We start from the raw sequence: 16,795 nt of genomic DNA, 5'->3' as shown, positions 1-16,795 counted from the left end.
AGGTTGTGAAGGCCACACTGGCAACCTAGCCTTCCCCCTGTCTCCCTGTGTGGACATTGAAGCAGAGAAGCAGAACAGACACAAACACTGAGCAGTTTGGGGTGGTGGTGCACAAGCATGTAGATCTGTGTTCCATATCAGAGATAAAGAGTGAGACCCTTTCTCAAAAAATAAGAAAGAAAAAATGAAAACAAAAGTTGAAGTTACTGTTATTAGATAAAGTCATTGGAAAAGTATTTTAAATTTAGTTATATTATAATAAATATTCATAGCCTGTCCTGGTGGCCCAGGCCTTTAATCTCAGTACCAGAGAGGCAGAAGTAGGCAGATCTCTGAGTTCAAGGCTAGCCAGGATACCAAAGTGACTCCACGGCAACCAAGGCTCTACAGAGAACCCTGTCTAAGAAACTAAAGCCAGTAAATAAATGAAGAGCATTCATTTTTTTCCTAATATATAGCATGTTGGTATTAGGGCTTGTAAATATTAATTTCTTATCTATTATGATAAGAACTATGATTTATATGTAATTTTTCAATTTTATATATAGTAAAATAGAATAAAATACTTAATTCTATCGGTCCACTGATGAGGAAGAGACAAGCACATCTCTTTGTTGAGGCCAGCCTGGTCTACAGACTGAATTCCAGGATAGCCACTTTTTCACAGAAACTTGGTCCCCAAAAACCGAATATGCATATAATTCTCAATTTCATTAACAGAACATTTTCCAGGAGGCTAAAAAGCAATCCTGTTTTTTTATGGATCTAGATTACTGGGACTGACCTGAGATTTCAATTTATTAACTAACATATTCCATTTTAATATCTATGCATTGTATTAACTAACATATTCAATTACATTATGTCTAGGAAGCACAGTAAGGATTTAGATATTTTATTAATAAACATTTACTTTTCTTTAGTTTTGTTTGTTTGTTTGATTTTTAAGGAAGGGTCTCACTATGTACATCTGAATGGTCAACTCAGAGATATCTCTCTCTCTTTCTCTCTCTCTCTCTCTCTCTCTCTCTCTCTCTCTCTCTCTCTCTCTCCCTCTCTCTCTGTCTGTCTCTCAAGAGCTGAGACTAAAGGAGTGCACCACCACACCCAGCCATGGGAAACACATAAAAATTCTCCAATTTTATCCTGTAGAGAAACTGTTGTGTTTGGTCTGGTCATGCAATCTCTGTGAGTTCTAATCCAGTCTGAGCTCCATAGCAAGAAGCTGTGTTAAAATGTATAAAAAATAAATCAATAGGAAAATTTTTTCTTCATTTATAGAATGTTTTTGGAGATGATGAAGTACCAATACCTATGGATACACTTAAGATGCTGACATAAAAACCATTGGAGAGATAATGGCTATGCTGAGAAAATTAGTCCTGTCTTCATACTGGATACATAGATCAGAATTTCCGATTGTTCTTTATAAACAATTTTCTTGCTGTCATTTTGTTTCTGTTTTTTTTTTTTTTTTTTTGAGAAAGGGTTTCTTTGTTTAATAGCTTTGGCCATTCTAAAATAAGCTCTGTAGACCAGGCCAGCCTCAATTCAAAGCGATCCAGCAGCCTTCGCCTTCCATGTGCTGGGATTGATGGGATGTGGCTCCACCCCGGAAATATAAGCAGTTTTTCAATGCAACGTTTAAGAGTTTTTTATATAATGAGATGCTGATATTGATTTCAAACACTGTTTCAGCTCAGATATTGGCAGCACTTCAAAGCGTTCTCAAGGCATATCCTGACAAAAGGCATTATCTAAAGAGTGTTGATTCACTCCTTACACATACCTGGACTCAGGATTCAGAGGTAGACTTATCTCCATGAGTTTGAGGCAAGCTTGGTCCTTTTTTTTTTTTTTTTAAAGCAGGCTTTGTTTTCACAAATTTATTATTACTGATATTAGTATGAAACCTGAATCTTTATCATATACAAATCTGGGTTTAAATTTCTCATCTATTTTTTTCAGTTTTAGACTCTGGGTCTACAAAAGGATCCCAGAACAACCAAGGATTTACACAGAAACCCTGCCTAACAAACAAAACAAAAATTAAATAGTAGCGGGGTGTGGTGGCAATTGCCTTTAATCCTAGCTCTTGAAACGCAGACGTGGGTGGGTCTCTGTGAGGTCAAGGCCTGCATGGCCTACAAAGCAAATCCATGGAGTCAAGGCCACACAGAGAAACCCTGATAGAAAGAAGGGGGGCAGTGGGCAAGAGACAGAGAGACTGAGAGAGCTGATAGGTAGAGGACTCCTTACTTGGGTGTCCAGAAGCTTAGGTTTTTAATTTAACCCATTCTCCCCATCACAATTATTTATTATAATTGATTATCACCTTATCAATGGAAGGGTCTGTGATAAACCCTCCCTCATCCTTCTCACAACAGCAAAATACCCAGAAGGATAAGGCCACACTCAGAGTGAGCCCAGTGCTTTAAAGAAGGGTATTTTACAATTTATTTTAATTATGGTAATACCTTAATATTTCAACTTAGTGTGGAGCCTTCAGATCTCTATATAAAAGCTTTTGAGCTCCAAAATTTGCCTAGTTCTAAGGCCCATGGATGTGGTTACACTGCAGAGACCTTATTTCAAGTCACAACTCTTATCCAGAGAATTCTGAAGACACAACACCTCCTAAATGATGGGCAGCTTTTTTGCCAGCTTTCATAAGACCAGAGATCTAGAGGTAGGAGTAATTCCTGATTTTATAAATTCATTAATTGACTGGTTACAGGAAATTTCAAATACTAATATTAGTGATGCTTAATAAGGTGAATGATGTTATTTTCAGTTTAATATTGGGCAACAAAATTTTATCTCACATAATATTAAGATTTAAGATACACTCTCCACAGTAGAGTGGAAAGTGGGATATTAATTTCTCACATACTCTGGTGCCTCACCTTTGACCATGTCCCCTGGAGGGGGAGACCTGGTGGCACTCAGAGGAAGGACAGCAGTTTACCAAGAAGAGACTTGATACCCTACGAACATATACAGAGGGAGGTAATCCCCCTCAGGAACAGTCATAGGGGAGGGGAATAAGGGGAAAATGGGAGGGAGGGAAGAATGGGAGGATACAAGGGATGGGATAACCATTGAGATGTAACAAGAATAAATTAATAAAGGAGAAAAAATTAAAAAAAATAAAATTACACACTTTAAAAATTAACATGGTTTCTTCAAATATTTTATGATCTTTATGAATCTAAATTTTGAATGTACAGAGACTACTTATAAATTGCTTTTTGCATGGTATCTATACTTAGCATTCATAACAGAAATCATATATTTTTATGTGTATGAGATCTTCCACAGTAAATGAAGATTTGCTCTTCTGGCTCAAATAGGTTTTAACAATATAGAGAAGGTTTTCCTGTGTGTCACCTAAGCCTCTCCATTCTGGTGTGCAAGTCAATTACCTTTACTTTCTAACTCTTTCTATCCAGCACTGGTTGTCCTAGACTTTGATATATAGAAGTGGCTATCATTGATTTTACAGAGATTTACCATACTAGTTATGGAATTAAAGGTGTACCCCACCTCCAGCTGCTTCATTCTCTCAATTTTAGGCAAGTTCTATTAAGATTTGGTAAAGGGGGCACAAGAGCATGCACCTGTACCAATGGCGAATAAATCAAACATCTTTTATTTTTAAGGGATTAAATATTACATTGTTAATAGTAAGTGAGTTCTATGAGCACCACATTACCAGTGATACCTGATGTTGTTCAACAATTCCAATAATGACATGTAATTTTTTGTTTGTTTGTTTCTGTTCAGAATTCTGATTCACAGAATCTGTGGAATTCCAAAAGCACCTACTAAGCTGTGTTTTTAAGCTGTTCAAGCTGCTGTGGAAGTGTTTGTACAACTGAGCTCTTGTTCCTGGGCACAGAATCTCAGCATAGAATGGCATCATCTGATAACCCAGGCCTATGGTCCAAAGGAGACCTTCTGAAGTTACTGGAATCCATCAAGAGTAACATCCCACCAGGTGACTTCCAGACCTTCCAAAAAACCCAGGCAGACCTAGACTGGGACAAAGTAGCTTTTAAACAGTATTCACGAGATATGTGCAAACTGAAGTGGACGCAGATTTCTCATCCTTTGAGGAAGTTCCGCACACTGACAGAATTAGTGTTGGAGGCCAAGGAAGTGATTGAAGAACCTGGCAAAACTGAGAAAGTCAAGCCACACCCTGACTTCCCCAAAAGACCCCTGACTGCCTATATGCGCTTTTACAAGGAGAAGCGAGCTGAGTACTCTAAGAAGTACCCCAAGTACACCAACGGGCAGTTGACTAAAGTCATAGCTACAGAATACAATCAGCTGCCTGCGGAGGTCAAGCAGAGATATGTTCAAGACTTCCAGAAGGACAAACAAGACTTCCAGGAAAAAGTGACTCAGTTCAAGAAACAACATGCTGGTGGAGGGCCTCCTAAGAAGGCTGTGCTGCCGAAGAGTCATGAGATCAAAGAGTCTAAAAAATCAGAAAGAGTTATAAAAATGGGAAAGAGTCCTCCAGAAACGGCATTACCGAAAGCATTTTCCTCCAAGAAGATATTTCAGGGAGAACCCAAAAAACCTCCTATGAACGCCTACGAGAAATTTCACCAAGATTCCTGGTCGAGCCCAGAGCTGCAGCATCTGTCCTTCAGGAAGCGCTGGGTTGAGATTAGCAGGGGTTGGCACAGAGTCCCATGGGACCAGAGAGAACTTTATAAGCAACAGGCAGAGGCGCTTCAGAAACAATACTGGGTGAAGCTGAACCGCTGGCTCCAGAAACTGTCACCAGAGGAATATGCAGCCTACACAGAGGCAAAGGCTTCCTGTGGGAAGCGAAAGAACATGGCCATGTCTGGAGGCAGAAGCCCCAAGCGTGCTCGAACAGATGTGCACTCCTCCTCAGAAAGGGGCCTGCCAGCAAGGCCTGAAAAGCCAGAAGGGCTTATGGATTCTGGGGCAGATTCCTCAGAGACTACTACGGGACGTGATGGTGGCTCCCATGCATCCATTCCGATTAGCACAGAAGATGGGAAGCAGGAAGACTAGAGCAGCTCCTCATACTCTAGCAGTTCAGGTGAAGATGAATCTGATTTATGTCTTTTTCGGGGAACCATCTAATTTACATGCTCTTTTATCCACATTCCAATCTCAAATCCAAACCCAGGACAACCCTGATAGAGAAAGGACTGTCCACTCTGGGGTTTTATACTCCCTTGCTTTTCTCTCCTACATCCTTCCTTTCTCGCTAAAAAGAAAGGAGAAGTGAGAGGAGAAGGGAGGTTGCCTTCCTACTGCCTGAATCGGAGTCCTAGGCACAGCAAGAAGCCTTCACAAGCAACACATACAAGCTATTTACATTTGATTTGAAAAAACTATGGAATCATCCTTACAAAGCTTACCCATGAGTACATAAACTGCATCAGCTCATTCTAGGGAGGGTTTCTCAGTCCTTGGAGTTGGACCCAATAAATACCAAGTCTGAAACTAAGAATAAGTGGAAACACTAATAGATAGGTACAACCACATATTATTTCTCTAACATTATCTGATTGGTCTTTAATACAACAGTACCATTACTGCTGTTAGTTTGCTGAGTGCAATTTTAAGGAAAATTAAAAGAAGTTCTATTTATTTAGCTGCTGAATATTCTAAGCCATATTCATGTACATTAGCTTTATAATATATTTATGAGTACCTTTGAGACTATTTTTACTGAAATATTCATTTTATTATTTTAGCTCTGCATAGATTGTAAAATTTCTAATGTTAATAGAGTAGTAGAATATTTTGATATATATCTGGAACATAGAATATTTAAATAAGGATGTAAAGATATATCGTCAATTATTTGTCATTTATTTAAGGTGAAATTTGTCAAAATAACTTCTTACTTTTTCATACTTAAAATGCAATATTATTCTGATTTTAGTGAATTCTTGTCTCTGTGTTCTCCAGTGAAAACCATTGTTTTGGTGTATGTATATTTTACAACTTTTACAATTTTTATATGTTTTTATTTAAGTTTTTAACAGTGTAGGATCAAATATATTCATGTAGCTATATGAAAATATAGTATTAGTATTAATATTTTCTCATCTGCTTTTTAAAATTTGGTTAAAATTTATAGGATAGGGATCCAAAAAGTTGTGTTGATATATGGTTTTAAATAAGTTACAGAATGTTGCCAGAAGTTGATATTTACTTATACAACAAATAAAGAATTTTAATAAATGTTGTGTGCTGATTTTATCATATCTTTAAAAAAGTAATGATGGAATTCCTCTGCAGTGTAATCCTCCGCGCTGTCTAGAGATGCAAAGAAAATACACAGGTCAATCGATACATGTGGAGAAGTGTAATTATGGAGGTTGAGAAATCTCATGAGCCATGTATTAGTGAAGACCTCCCTCCCTTCCCCCCCCACCAAATGCCTGAGCCTGAGGACACTGTGGTATGAAACTCAGCCTAAGGTGAAATAAAACAACATGTCCATTCTGAATTCAGGATTTCTAGCAGCTGCCAGCTTGGAATGAACCCTACAACTCTGAGTCACATAACCAATAGATTTTGTATTCCATTGCAAGAGTGTTTTTTATACTAACTATAGGAAAAATTCAATATCATACATTCCTTTTATGGGATTTTGAGACAAGTTCTCTCCATGGCATAGACCTGGCTATCCTGGAACTGCTATATACATCCGGCTTATCTTGAACATAAAGAGATTCACTGCTTTTTGCCTCCTAGGTCATGCACACATTCAAACTCAGCACCAGGAAGGCAGGGTCAGAAGGATCTCTGTCCATAAGAGTTATAGTGCAAGGAAACTTCAATTCAAGGCTTCCATGGACTACAATATCATGTGAACTCAAATCCAACCCAGCAATTCAGTAATCATTTCTTTCAACAGTTAATATGAGAGGCCTGGGCTACAGCCCAATGGGAGAGCACTGTGTGGAAATCCAAAGACAAATGAACAAAACTATAAAATAGAACCGGGGCAATACTATGCAGTAAGGTCTAAATGAAGCAGGGATCAATAGAGCACACCTTTAACTCAGTATGCACTGGGTGGAATATCTATCTATTTTCCCAGGTCCCCCGAGTTAAAGAATGTTTTAGGAAATAAATGAATAAACAAAAAATACATAAATTTAGAAGTGAATGACATTTCATGAAGCCATGGATAAAGTGGTGTTTTAGGCATAATATATATGAGAATCAAGTTCCTAGCCTGTCATGTAGGTACATACCTTTATTTCTCTCACTGGGGAAGTGGAGACAGGAAGTTCTGTGTGATTTTGAAGACACAGAGTTCTACAATGTGATTCTAGGACAGCCAAGCCTATGTAGAGAAACACTGCCTAAAAATCAAAACAAAACAAAACAAAACGAAATAAAAACTTAGCTGGACATTGTGACACTGGCATTTAATCCAAGAACTTGGAAGACAGAGGCAAGTGTATCTCTGTGTGTTGGATGACAGCCTGGTCAACAAAGATAGTCCAGGACAGCCAAGGCTACAGAGAGTAACAAGGTTTGGAAAACAACAGCAAAAACAAAAACAACAACAATAAAACCCACAACACACACACACACACACACACACACACATACACACACACACAGACACACACACACACACACACACACACACACATAGGAAGAGAGACAAAAAAGGGAGAAAAAATGAGAGAGAGAGCAATTTTTTTTCCTTTGTGGTAGAAAATGTTTTCATTAGGGTGTGTAAAGGATTAATATCCTAACTATTAGGGACAGAACATAGATCTGAAACTCATTTTGCAAGTTTATGTAGAGAAAAATAGAATAAAAATATTTAATTCTAGCTATAAAGTGGTAGCAAATATCTTAACTCCTAACTCTAAGCAGACAGAGGCAGACACGTCTCTGAGTTGAAGCCATCCTGGTCTGTAAAGTGAGTCCAGGACGTGTAAGGCTAACAGAGAAATCCTGTCTCAAAAAAATTAAATTCAATAAGTATAAAAATACATAAATTACTATATATAAAATAGAATTAATTTTTCTAAGAAATATCACTCTTGTAGTAAGGTATGTAAAGAATTAATCACTTATTTATTAAGGTAGGAAGACAGAATTCTCACAATTTGTATTAGAATGAAGTCTTTATTTCTAGCTATGCAGTGGAAGCACACACTTTTCATCTAAGGACTCAGCACTCAGAAGCAGGCTGATTTGTGAGATAAGGCCAGCACGGTCTATAGAGTGCGTTTCAGAACAACAAGTGTCAAATGGGAATTGTGTAAAAAAAAAAAAAACAATATGTGCATAACTCTGTGTAGGATTAAAGGACAATTAACCAAGAGGCACAGGAGTAGTAATTATATAAGCATGATTTACCAGGTATGACATGACATTTCAGTCTTAAAACTAGCAAATTCTGTTTTAATACTTAGGCATTGTTTTAGCCTCATATCCATTTCTGTTCCTACTACAAAGCACATAGTACTGTGCTGGAACTCACTAGATAGCCCAGGCTGGTGGTGAACTCACAGAGCCTGTAATGCCTCTGCCTTGCCAGTGCTGAGATTAAAGTCTTTTACCACCACACCTGGCTTTCTGAAGACAGGGCTGCTCTGTGTACCAGAGCTCATCCTCTCCTGGAATTACTCTGTAGACCACACTGGCCTGGAACTCACAGAAATCTGCCTGACTCTAAAGGTGTGACCCCTCGATGCCTGGCTTACTTAAGACATGGTTACTCTACAGAACAGAGCCCTAGCTGTCCTGGACTCACTTTGGAGACCAGGCTGGCCTTGAACTTTAAGAGATCTGGCTGTCACTGCCTCAGGGGGTGCTGAGATTAAAGGACTGTACTACCAGGCCCAGTTTCCCTGACAGTTTGAACAAATTTGCATAATCTGTGTGCTGGATTGCCTGATAATTAATGTACCTATCTCTTTTTCTATGTAGAAAGAGAATCAGATGGGAAAGACACTGCTGTTTGAAGCTACTCAAGTCCTGTTTGCATCTCTGTAGTGGAGCCCTTAAGGACAAACTCTACAACCATGGAGGGGCCTTCAGGAATCTCACTTCCAGGGCAGCTTTTGACCCTGAGTACATTATTCACAGTAACTGTGGAGTGTTTACTGTTTTTTCTCTTCATATATAAGCTTCCTTAACTTAGTGCTCAGATGTACTCTCCAATAATGTGAGGTAAAAAATAAATGTAACTTAATGTCTTGTGAAAAGCTGTTCACTACTTGCTAATACTACTTGATAGAAATATAGGCTGTAATTCATCAGCCCATGATGATCTCTGAGATGTATATCTAGGTGGATTTTGTCCCTCTCTGGACAGCTAGTGTTCTTGCCCAAACTGGAATGGAGGACGTCTGCACTAGTGATGCCTGTGTGCCACTGAGGGTAGATTTGGAACATCAGTGACCATGAGAAAGAAAACCTGCGAGGGTCACTCTTAAAGGAAAATGGAGTAAATCTGTTTGTAACTGGCTTGGTAGACACAGACATGCTCAGCTCTTAATCCTTCCTAGTCACGTGACCTAGATGGCTTAGAAGCCTGGTACCTAGAACCTACACTATAGCAGCCTTGGTGCTTTGGCAAAGACTCAACATGTGTTGCCTAGCCCTACACATTTTTGGTTTCAAACACTTGAGTTGGAGAAACTTTCACAAATGACTTTAGTCAGTACATTGATCTGAGAGCTCTTTCTTCTGAGAAAATTCAGGACAAACCATACATGACTTGAAGAAGTTCTTTGTAACTAGTAGGATATGTGATCCTGTGCTGTTTACATTTCTCTTAGTTTTCAAGGGGAAGACTCAGAAGAAGTATGATACCCCAGAAACTACAAAGGAAGAGGGAAGCTTTGGAAGGCAAGAGAAAGTTCAAGGCTCAAACCAAAGCCTGGCTTGGGGAAAAGCTAGAAGTCCTATGAGGTTGACCAGTTCCATCTTCCAAAAGCTGTGTCTAGCATAACTTCTAACCCTGGGAATATCACCGAGAGAAGGAAAGACCAACAGCACCTAGAGAAAGCCCAGCAGCTTTGTGCTTCAGAGAGGATGCAGGTGGAGACAGTGCAGGGAACCTCCCATGTCCTTTGTATCTTAGGAACTCTGTAACAATTTCAGCGGGAATGCAGGATGAAGCCAGTGTTAAGGATTGGAACACTTCCTCAGAGTTCACCTCTTCCTACACCCAAGTTTGGAAGAGGAACAAGGGGTCCTCAGCAATCACTATCTTTCTATAGTCCAGAGGGAACAATGCCAGTGTCTCTTCAGCTGTCATCATCTTATTACAGACCAGCAGACCAGTGCAGACATCTGGAGACAGGGCAGGAAGGTGAAGAGAGCCAGGAAGGGACTGGCTGAGTCCTTGGAGGATTCACCAGTATGATTTTTTCCCAGCACCATGTACTTTTTTTCCAATGCTGTTGCTCTGTTGTACATCTCATGATCAGGGATGCAGATACCTTTGGAAGATATTTTATTGTTTCCAATCTATTCTAAGATTGTTCTTGTGGTTTTCCATGGGAAGTCCATAGGGACTTCACTGGTACAGATTTTTTGGCTCTCTTGGAACCCTGTGGAACTCCTTTCCTCTCTGGGTCCTGCTATTCCTGGATTTATCTGTGGGACTTCCTGTACTCTGTCCAAATTTTGGCTATGTGCACAAGATTCTGCTCTGATTCTTTTTTGTGTGGAGTATTGCACAAGACAGCTATGGAAGACTCCTCTCCTTATCCGTCTATTTTACTGCACTCACTGTTTATTCTTCTTTCCCATCTGAATGACAGTGAATGATCTTGCAAGGTTCCTCCTCATTACTTAGCTTCTCAGGTGTGTGTGTGTGTGTGTGTGTGTGTGTGTGTGTGTGTGTGTGTGTTGCAATACGGTGATCCTTCATCGTATCCTAATATCTGCTTATAACTGAGTGTTTACCATGCTTGTTCTTCTGTGTCTGGTTCACTTCACTCAGCACCTTTTCTACCCTCTTCTATTTGTCTAAGGATTTCATGATGTCTTTATTTTTGTCAGGTGAAGAGCAGTAGTTCATTGTGTAGATGGACCTCATATACCAATATCCATTATGTGGTTGAGGGACATCTAGATTGTTTCCACTTTCTGGCTATTTCCAGTAATTCAACTATGAAGAGAGTTGAGCAAATACCCTTATTGTATGGTGGGGCATCTAGTAAGTATATGTCCATTAGAGGCATAGATGGATCTTTTGTTTGATAAATCACCAGATTGATATCCAAATTGTTTATACCAGGTTGCACCCCACCAGGCATGGAGGAATGATCCCCTTGTGCCACATTCTCTTCAAGTATGTGCTCTCACTTGAGGCTTTTATGTTACTAATTCTGATAGGTGTTAGTTGGAATCTGAGAGTTGTTTTGATTTGCATTTTCCTGAGGGCTAAAGGATGTTGATCAAGTATATGCTTCTCAGCATTTAGATAATCTTCTTTTGAGAATTCTCAGTTAAGAACCATACTACTTTTTTTTTTTTTTTTTTTTTGGTTTTTCAAGACAGGATTTCTTTGTGTGGCCTTGGATGTCCTGGATTTGCTGTGTAGACCATGCTGGCCTTTATATATTTTAGATATTATCTCTCTTTGATATGCTGTTGGTAAAGATCTTTTCCCACTTTGCATGCTGGTTTTTTTTTTTTTTTTTTTGGACTGTGCCCATAGCATTACAGAATTTCTCCGTTTCAAGCTATCTCAATCTGATCTGTTGGTGTTCTGTCAGGAAGTTGTCTCCTCTTCCAGTGAGTTCAAGGCTCTTCCCTAATTTCTCTCCTATAAGATTTCCTGTTTCTACTTTCACATTAAGGTCCTTGATCCACTTGTACTTGAGTATTGTGCAGTGTGACCAATATGGATCTATTTGCATTTTATACAAGTAGATAACCACTTAGACCAGTATCCTTTCTCTAAGATGCTACCTCTTTTCCTTTCTATGGTTTTACCTTGTTTGTCAAAATCAATTGTCCTTAGGTGTGTCACTTTCCTTGGGTCTTGAATTTGATTCTATTCTCCCACCAGTCTGTTTGTATGCTAGCCCCATGCATTTTTAAAATCACTGTTGCTCTATAGTACAGATCCAGATCAGCGATACAGATTCCTCAAAAGTTGAGAAGTATTCTATCAAGGTCTATAAACAAGGTCTCTACTTTGACAGGAATTCCATTCAATCTGTAGCTTGCTTTTGTGAAATTGTCCATTTTTACTCCACTAATCCTACTGATCCCTATGCTTGTAAGATATTCCCAGGGACTGACAAATTCTTCAGTTTTTTTTTCAGAGTCTTTCCCTTGCTTGGTAAGAGTCACACCAAGGGCTTTATTTCATTTTATTTCATTTTTGGCTACTGTTAAGTGTGTTATTTCCCTAATTTCTTTCTCAGCCCATTTGTCCTTTTTATACATGGTAGCTACTGATTGTTTTTAGTTAACTTTGAATCCAGCCACTTTCCTCAAGGTGTTTTCATCCATAGGAATTCCCTGGTAGAATTTTTGGAGGCACTTCTGAATAACTATCATCCTGAATAGTGATGCTTTGACTTCCTCCTTTCCAATTTCTATCCCCTTGATCTCCTTTAGTTGTCATTGCTGTAGGTAGAATTTCAAATACTATATTGAAGAGATTTGACAGAGTGGACAGCCTTGACTTGTCCCTGATTTCAGTGGGATTGCTTCAGAGGAGACAACTTCCTGACAGAACACCAACAGATCAGATTAAGATTGCTTGAAACGGAGAAATTCTGTAAAGCTATGGGCACAGTCCAAAAAAAAAAAAAAAAAAAAAAAACAGCATGCAAACTGGGAAAAGATCTTTACCAACAGCATATCAAAGAGAGATAATATCTAAAATATATAAAGGCCAGCATGGTCTATACAGCAAATCCAGGACATCCAAGGCCACACAAAGAAATCCTGTCTTGAAAAACCAAAAAAAAAAAAAAAAAAAAAAAAAAAGTAGTATGGTTCTTAACTGAGAATTCTCAAAAGAAGATTATCTAAATGCTGAGAAGCATATAATTGATCAACATCCTTTAGCCCTCAGGAAAATGCAAATCAAAACAACTCTCAGATTCCAACTAACACCTATCAGAATTAGTAACATAAAAGCCTCAAGTGAGAGCACATACTTGAAGAGAATGTGGCACAAGGGGATCATTCCTCCATGCCTGGTGGGGTGCAACCTGGTATAAACAATTTGGATATCAATCTGGTGATTTATCAAACAAAAGATCCATCTATGCCTCTAATGGACATATACTTACTAGATGCCCCACCATACAATAAGGGTATTTGCTCAACTCTCTTCATAGTTGAATTACTGGAAATAGCGAGAAAGTGGATACAATCTAGATGTCCCTCAACCACATAATGGATATTGTTATATGAGGTCCATCTACACAATGAACTACTGCTCTTCACCTGACAAAAATAAAGACATCATGAAATCCTTAGACAAATATAAGGGGCTAGAAAAGGTGCTGAGTGAAGTGAACCAGACACAGAAGAACAAGCATGGTAAACACTCAGTTATAAGCAGATATTAGGATACGATGAAGGATCACCGTATTGCAACACACACACACACACACACACACACACACACACACACACACACACACACACACACCTGAGAAGCTAAGTAATGAGGAGGAACCTTGCAAGATCATTCACTGTCATTCAGATGGGAAAGAAGAATAAACAGTGAGTGCAGTAAAATAGAGGGATAAGGAGAGGAGTCTTCCATAGCTGTCTTGTGCAATACTCTGACAAAAAAGAATCAGAGCAGAATCTTGTGCACACAGCCAAAATTTGGACAGAGTACAGGAAGTCCCACAGATAAATCCAAGAATAGCAGGACCCAGAGAGGAAAGGAGTTCCACAGGGTTCCAAGAGAGCCAAAAATTCTGTACCAGTGAAGTCCCCAAAGACTGATACACCAACCAAGTACCATGCATGGAGAGGACCTAGACCCATGCTCAGATGTAGTCAATAGGCAAATCAATCACCATAAAGGACCTTGTTAAGGGGTCAGGGCTTTCCTTATCTTGGACTCAGTTGCCTGAGTCCCTTACCAGTTGCCAGTTCCTTACCAGGACACAGAGAAAGAGGATGCAGGAAGGCCTGATGAGACTTGATAGGCTGGGGTTAATTGATAAGGGAGAAGGGCTCTCCCTCTCTGAGTACTAGGGAAAGAAAATAGGGGAGAGAAGGGAGGGCATGTGGGAAAAGAAAGAAATCAGGCAAGGAGACTTGATTCGTTTTTAGAGCAAATAGTTTTTAATAAATCAATATAAAATTACATACAAGTCAGATAAAAACACTTCAAGTAGAACTTACAAAGGTCACAATATGTGCTTTGAAAACTTTTAAAATGTAGATTTCTGAAAACCCATTTCTGTTTAGTCCTTCATGTTCTCTGCCAGCCTGACAAGCCTGTCTACCTCCAAGGCCTCAGCCAGTCTCTTTCTGGCTCTCTTCACCTTCAGGGCCTGTTTCTGGATGTCTTCAGAAGTCACTCCTCTTCTTTCATAAGATGGTGACAGCTGAAGAGACACTGGCAGTGTTACCCCTGGACTGTGGAAAGATAGTGACTGCTGAGGAGCCTCTTGCTCCTCTTCCAAACATGGGCGCTGGGCAGTGCTGAACTCTGAGGAAGTATGCAGATCCTTAACACCGCTGGCTTCATCCTGCATTCCCAGTGTACTTTGGTTTACAGGGGTATTAGTATCCAGTGGATGTAAAAAGTTCCCCTTCCTGTCTCCAGACTGAAGGTCATTCAACCTCTTCAAAGCAGACAGCTGCCGGGGTTTCTCCAGGTTCTCTTCGTCTTTCATTCTCACGGTGATATTCCCAGGGTAAGAAGTTATGCTAGACACAGGCATTTGGAAGATGTGACCGGTCAACCTCATAGGACCACTAGTAGTTTCCCCAAGTCGGGTTCTGGGTTTCGTTTTGTCCCTGAACTTTTTCTTGGCTTCCAAAGCCTCTCTTTTCTCTTGTAGTTTCTCGGGTATCATGCTTCTTCTGAGTCTTCCCTTTGAAAACAAAGAGAAATGTAAACAGCACAGGATCTCATATCCTACTAGTTATACACAAGTGTCGCAGTTTTTGTTTGGTCTTTCCTCCATTTTCTCAAGAGAAACAGCTCTCAAATCAAGGTATAGATTAAACTTATCTGTGAAATTTCTAAAACTCAAATAGTAGGACACAAAAATGTGGAGGAAGAGGCAACATATTTTGAATCTTTACCAATGTACCAAGGCTGGTGTTATGAAGGTTCTATTTATGAGGCTTCTAATCCACCTAGGTCATGTGACTAGGGAGGATTAAAGCTAGGCATGTCTGTCTCTAGTAAGCCAGTTGCAAACAGATTTCCTCTGTCTTCCTGTCAGGATGCATCTCTCAGCTTTTCTTTCTCATGGTCACTGATTTTCCATATCTACCCTCAGTGGCACACAGGCATCACTAGTGCAGAAGCCCTCCATTCCAGTTTGGGCAAGAACACTAGCTGTCCAGAGAAGGACAAAAACTTGCAGAAATACCTATCATAGAATAAAGTTGTCATTATGGACTGATGAATTATGTCCTACATTTCCTCCAAATACTATTAGCAAGCAGCAGCTTTCACAGGACACCAAGTTATATTTTTTTGAGATAATTTCATTTTATAGTACAAATGTGCATGAACATAGGGAGCTTTGAGTAGTAAGAGAAAACAAGGATGACCATTCCACAATTAATGTGAATTATATACTCACGATTAAAGGCTGGCTTGGATCTGAGTTTCCTGAAGCCCCCTCCATGGTTGTAGAGTTTGTTCTTAATGGCCCCACTACAGAGACACAGACAGGGCTTGGTTAGCTGCAAATGACAGTGTCTTTCTAATCTAATTCTCCTTCTATATAGAAAAAGAGAGAGGTAAATTAATTACCAGGTAATCCCTCTCACAAATAAAGCAAAGCCTATTCAGACTGTCAAGGAAACTGGGCATGATTGCACAGGCCTTTAATCTCAGCAGCTCCTGAGGCAGTGGCAGCCAAATATTTGGGAATTCAAGGCCAGCCTGCTCTGCAAAGTGAGTCCAGGACAGCTTGGGCTCTGTTTTACAGATTATCCCTGGGTTAAGTAAGACAGGCTTGGTGGAGCACTGTTTTAATTCCAGCAATTGGGAATAAGAGCCAGGCAGTTTTCTGTGAGTTTTAGGCCAGCTTGGTTTACCAAGTTACTATAGGACAGTCAGAACACAAGAGAAACCCTGTTTCCAAAAACCAAAAAGGGTGAGAAGGAGGAGGAGGAGGAGGAGGAGGAGGAGAAGAAGAAGGAGGAGGAGGAGGAGAAGGAGAGTGAGAGGGAGAGGGAGAAGGAGAAGGAGATGGAGACAGATAGGGAGAAAGAGAAGGAAGAGGAGGAGGAGAAGGAAGAGGAGAAGGAGAAGGAGAAGGAGAAGGAGAAGGAGAAGAAGAAGAAGAAGAAGAAGAAGAAGAAGAAGAAGAAGAAGAAGAAGAAGAAGAAGAAGAAGAAATAAAAACCACTCTCACATTAAATGAGGCAGGCTTCAAACTCAGAGTGATTTGCCTGCCTGTCCCTCCTCAGTGCTGGTAATAAAGTTGTGTGCTACCAAGACTGTCATTAAGATATCTTGAGAGTATAATATCCTCTTGCCACAAAACGGTCAAATCACAAAACATACAGAACAAAGAAAACATTATTAAACTCCACAAAGGTAAATGGTCAAGTACCATGTAGTGGCAAA

At 39.7% G+C, this 16,795-nt stretch overlaps 1 protein-coding gene across 4 annotated transcripts in view; it reads right to left on the bottom strand.

Moving 5' to 3' along the window:
* Positions 1–14,296: 14,296 nt before the first annotated feature.
* Positions 14,297–16,795, bottom strand: part of LOC311598612 (methyl-CpG-binding domain protein 3-like 2B) — a 60,981-nt gene continuing 58,482 nt past the window's right edge. For 2 of the 4 annotated variants that reach the window (XM_084783830.1, XM_084783829.1), the window contains exons 2-3: positions 15,801–15,874; positions 14,297–15,077 (exon numbers count right to left, since the gene is read on the bottom strand). In XM_084783830.1, coding sequence (XP_084639956.1) covers positions 14,442–15,077; positions 15,801–15,845 — 681 coding nt within the window. In that variant the 5' untranslated portion in view covers positions 15,846–15,874 and the 3' untranslated portion in view covers positions 14,297–14,441. Of the gene's footprint in view, positions 15,078–15,800; positions 15,941–16,795 lie in introns of all 4 variants that reach the window. The other 2 variants (XM_084783827.1, XM_084783828.1) reach the window with 1 other exon arrangement.

Source organism: Acomys minous, assembly GCF_964271855.1.
Source record: "Acomys minous genome assembly, chromosome: 5".
Classification (NCBI taxonomy): Eukaryota; Metazoa; Chordata; class Mammalia; order Rodentia; family Muridae; genus Acomys; species Acomys minous.
Note: the sequence above shows the minus strand (reverse complement) of the source record. Positions and strands in the feature narration are given on the sequence as shown.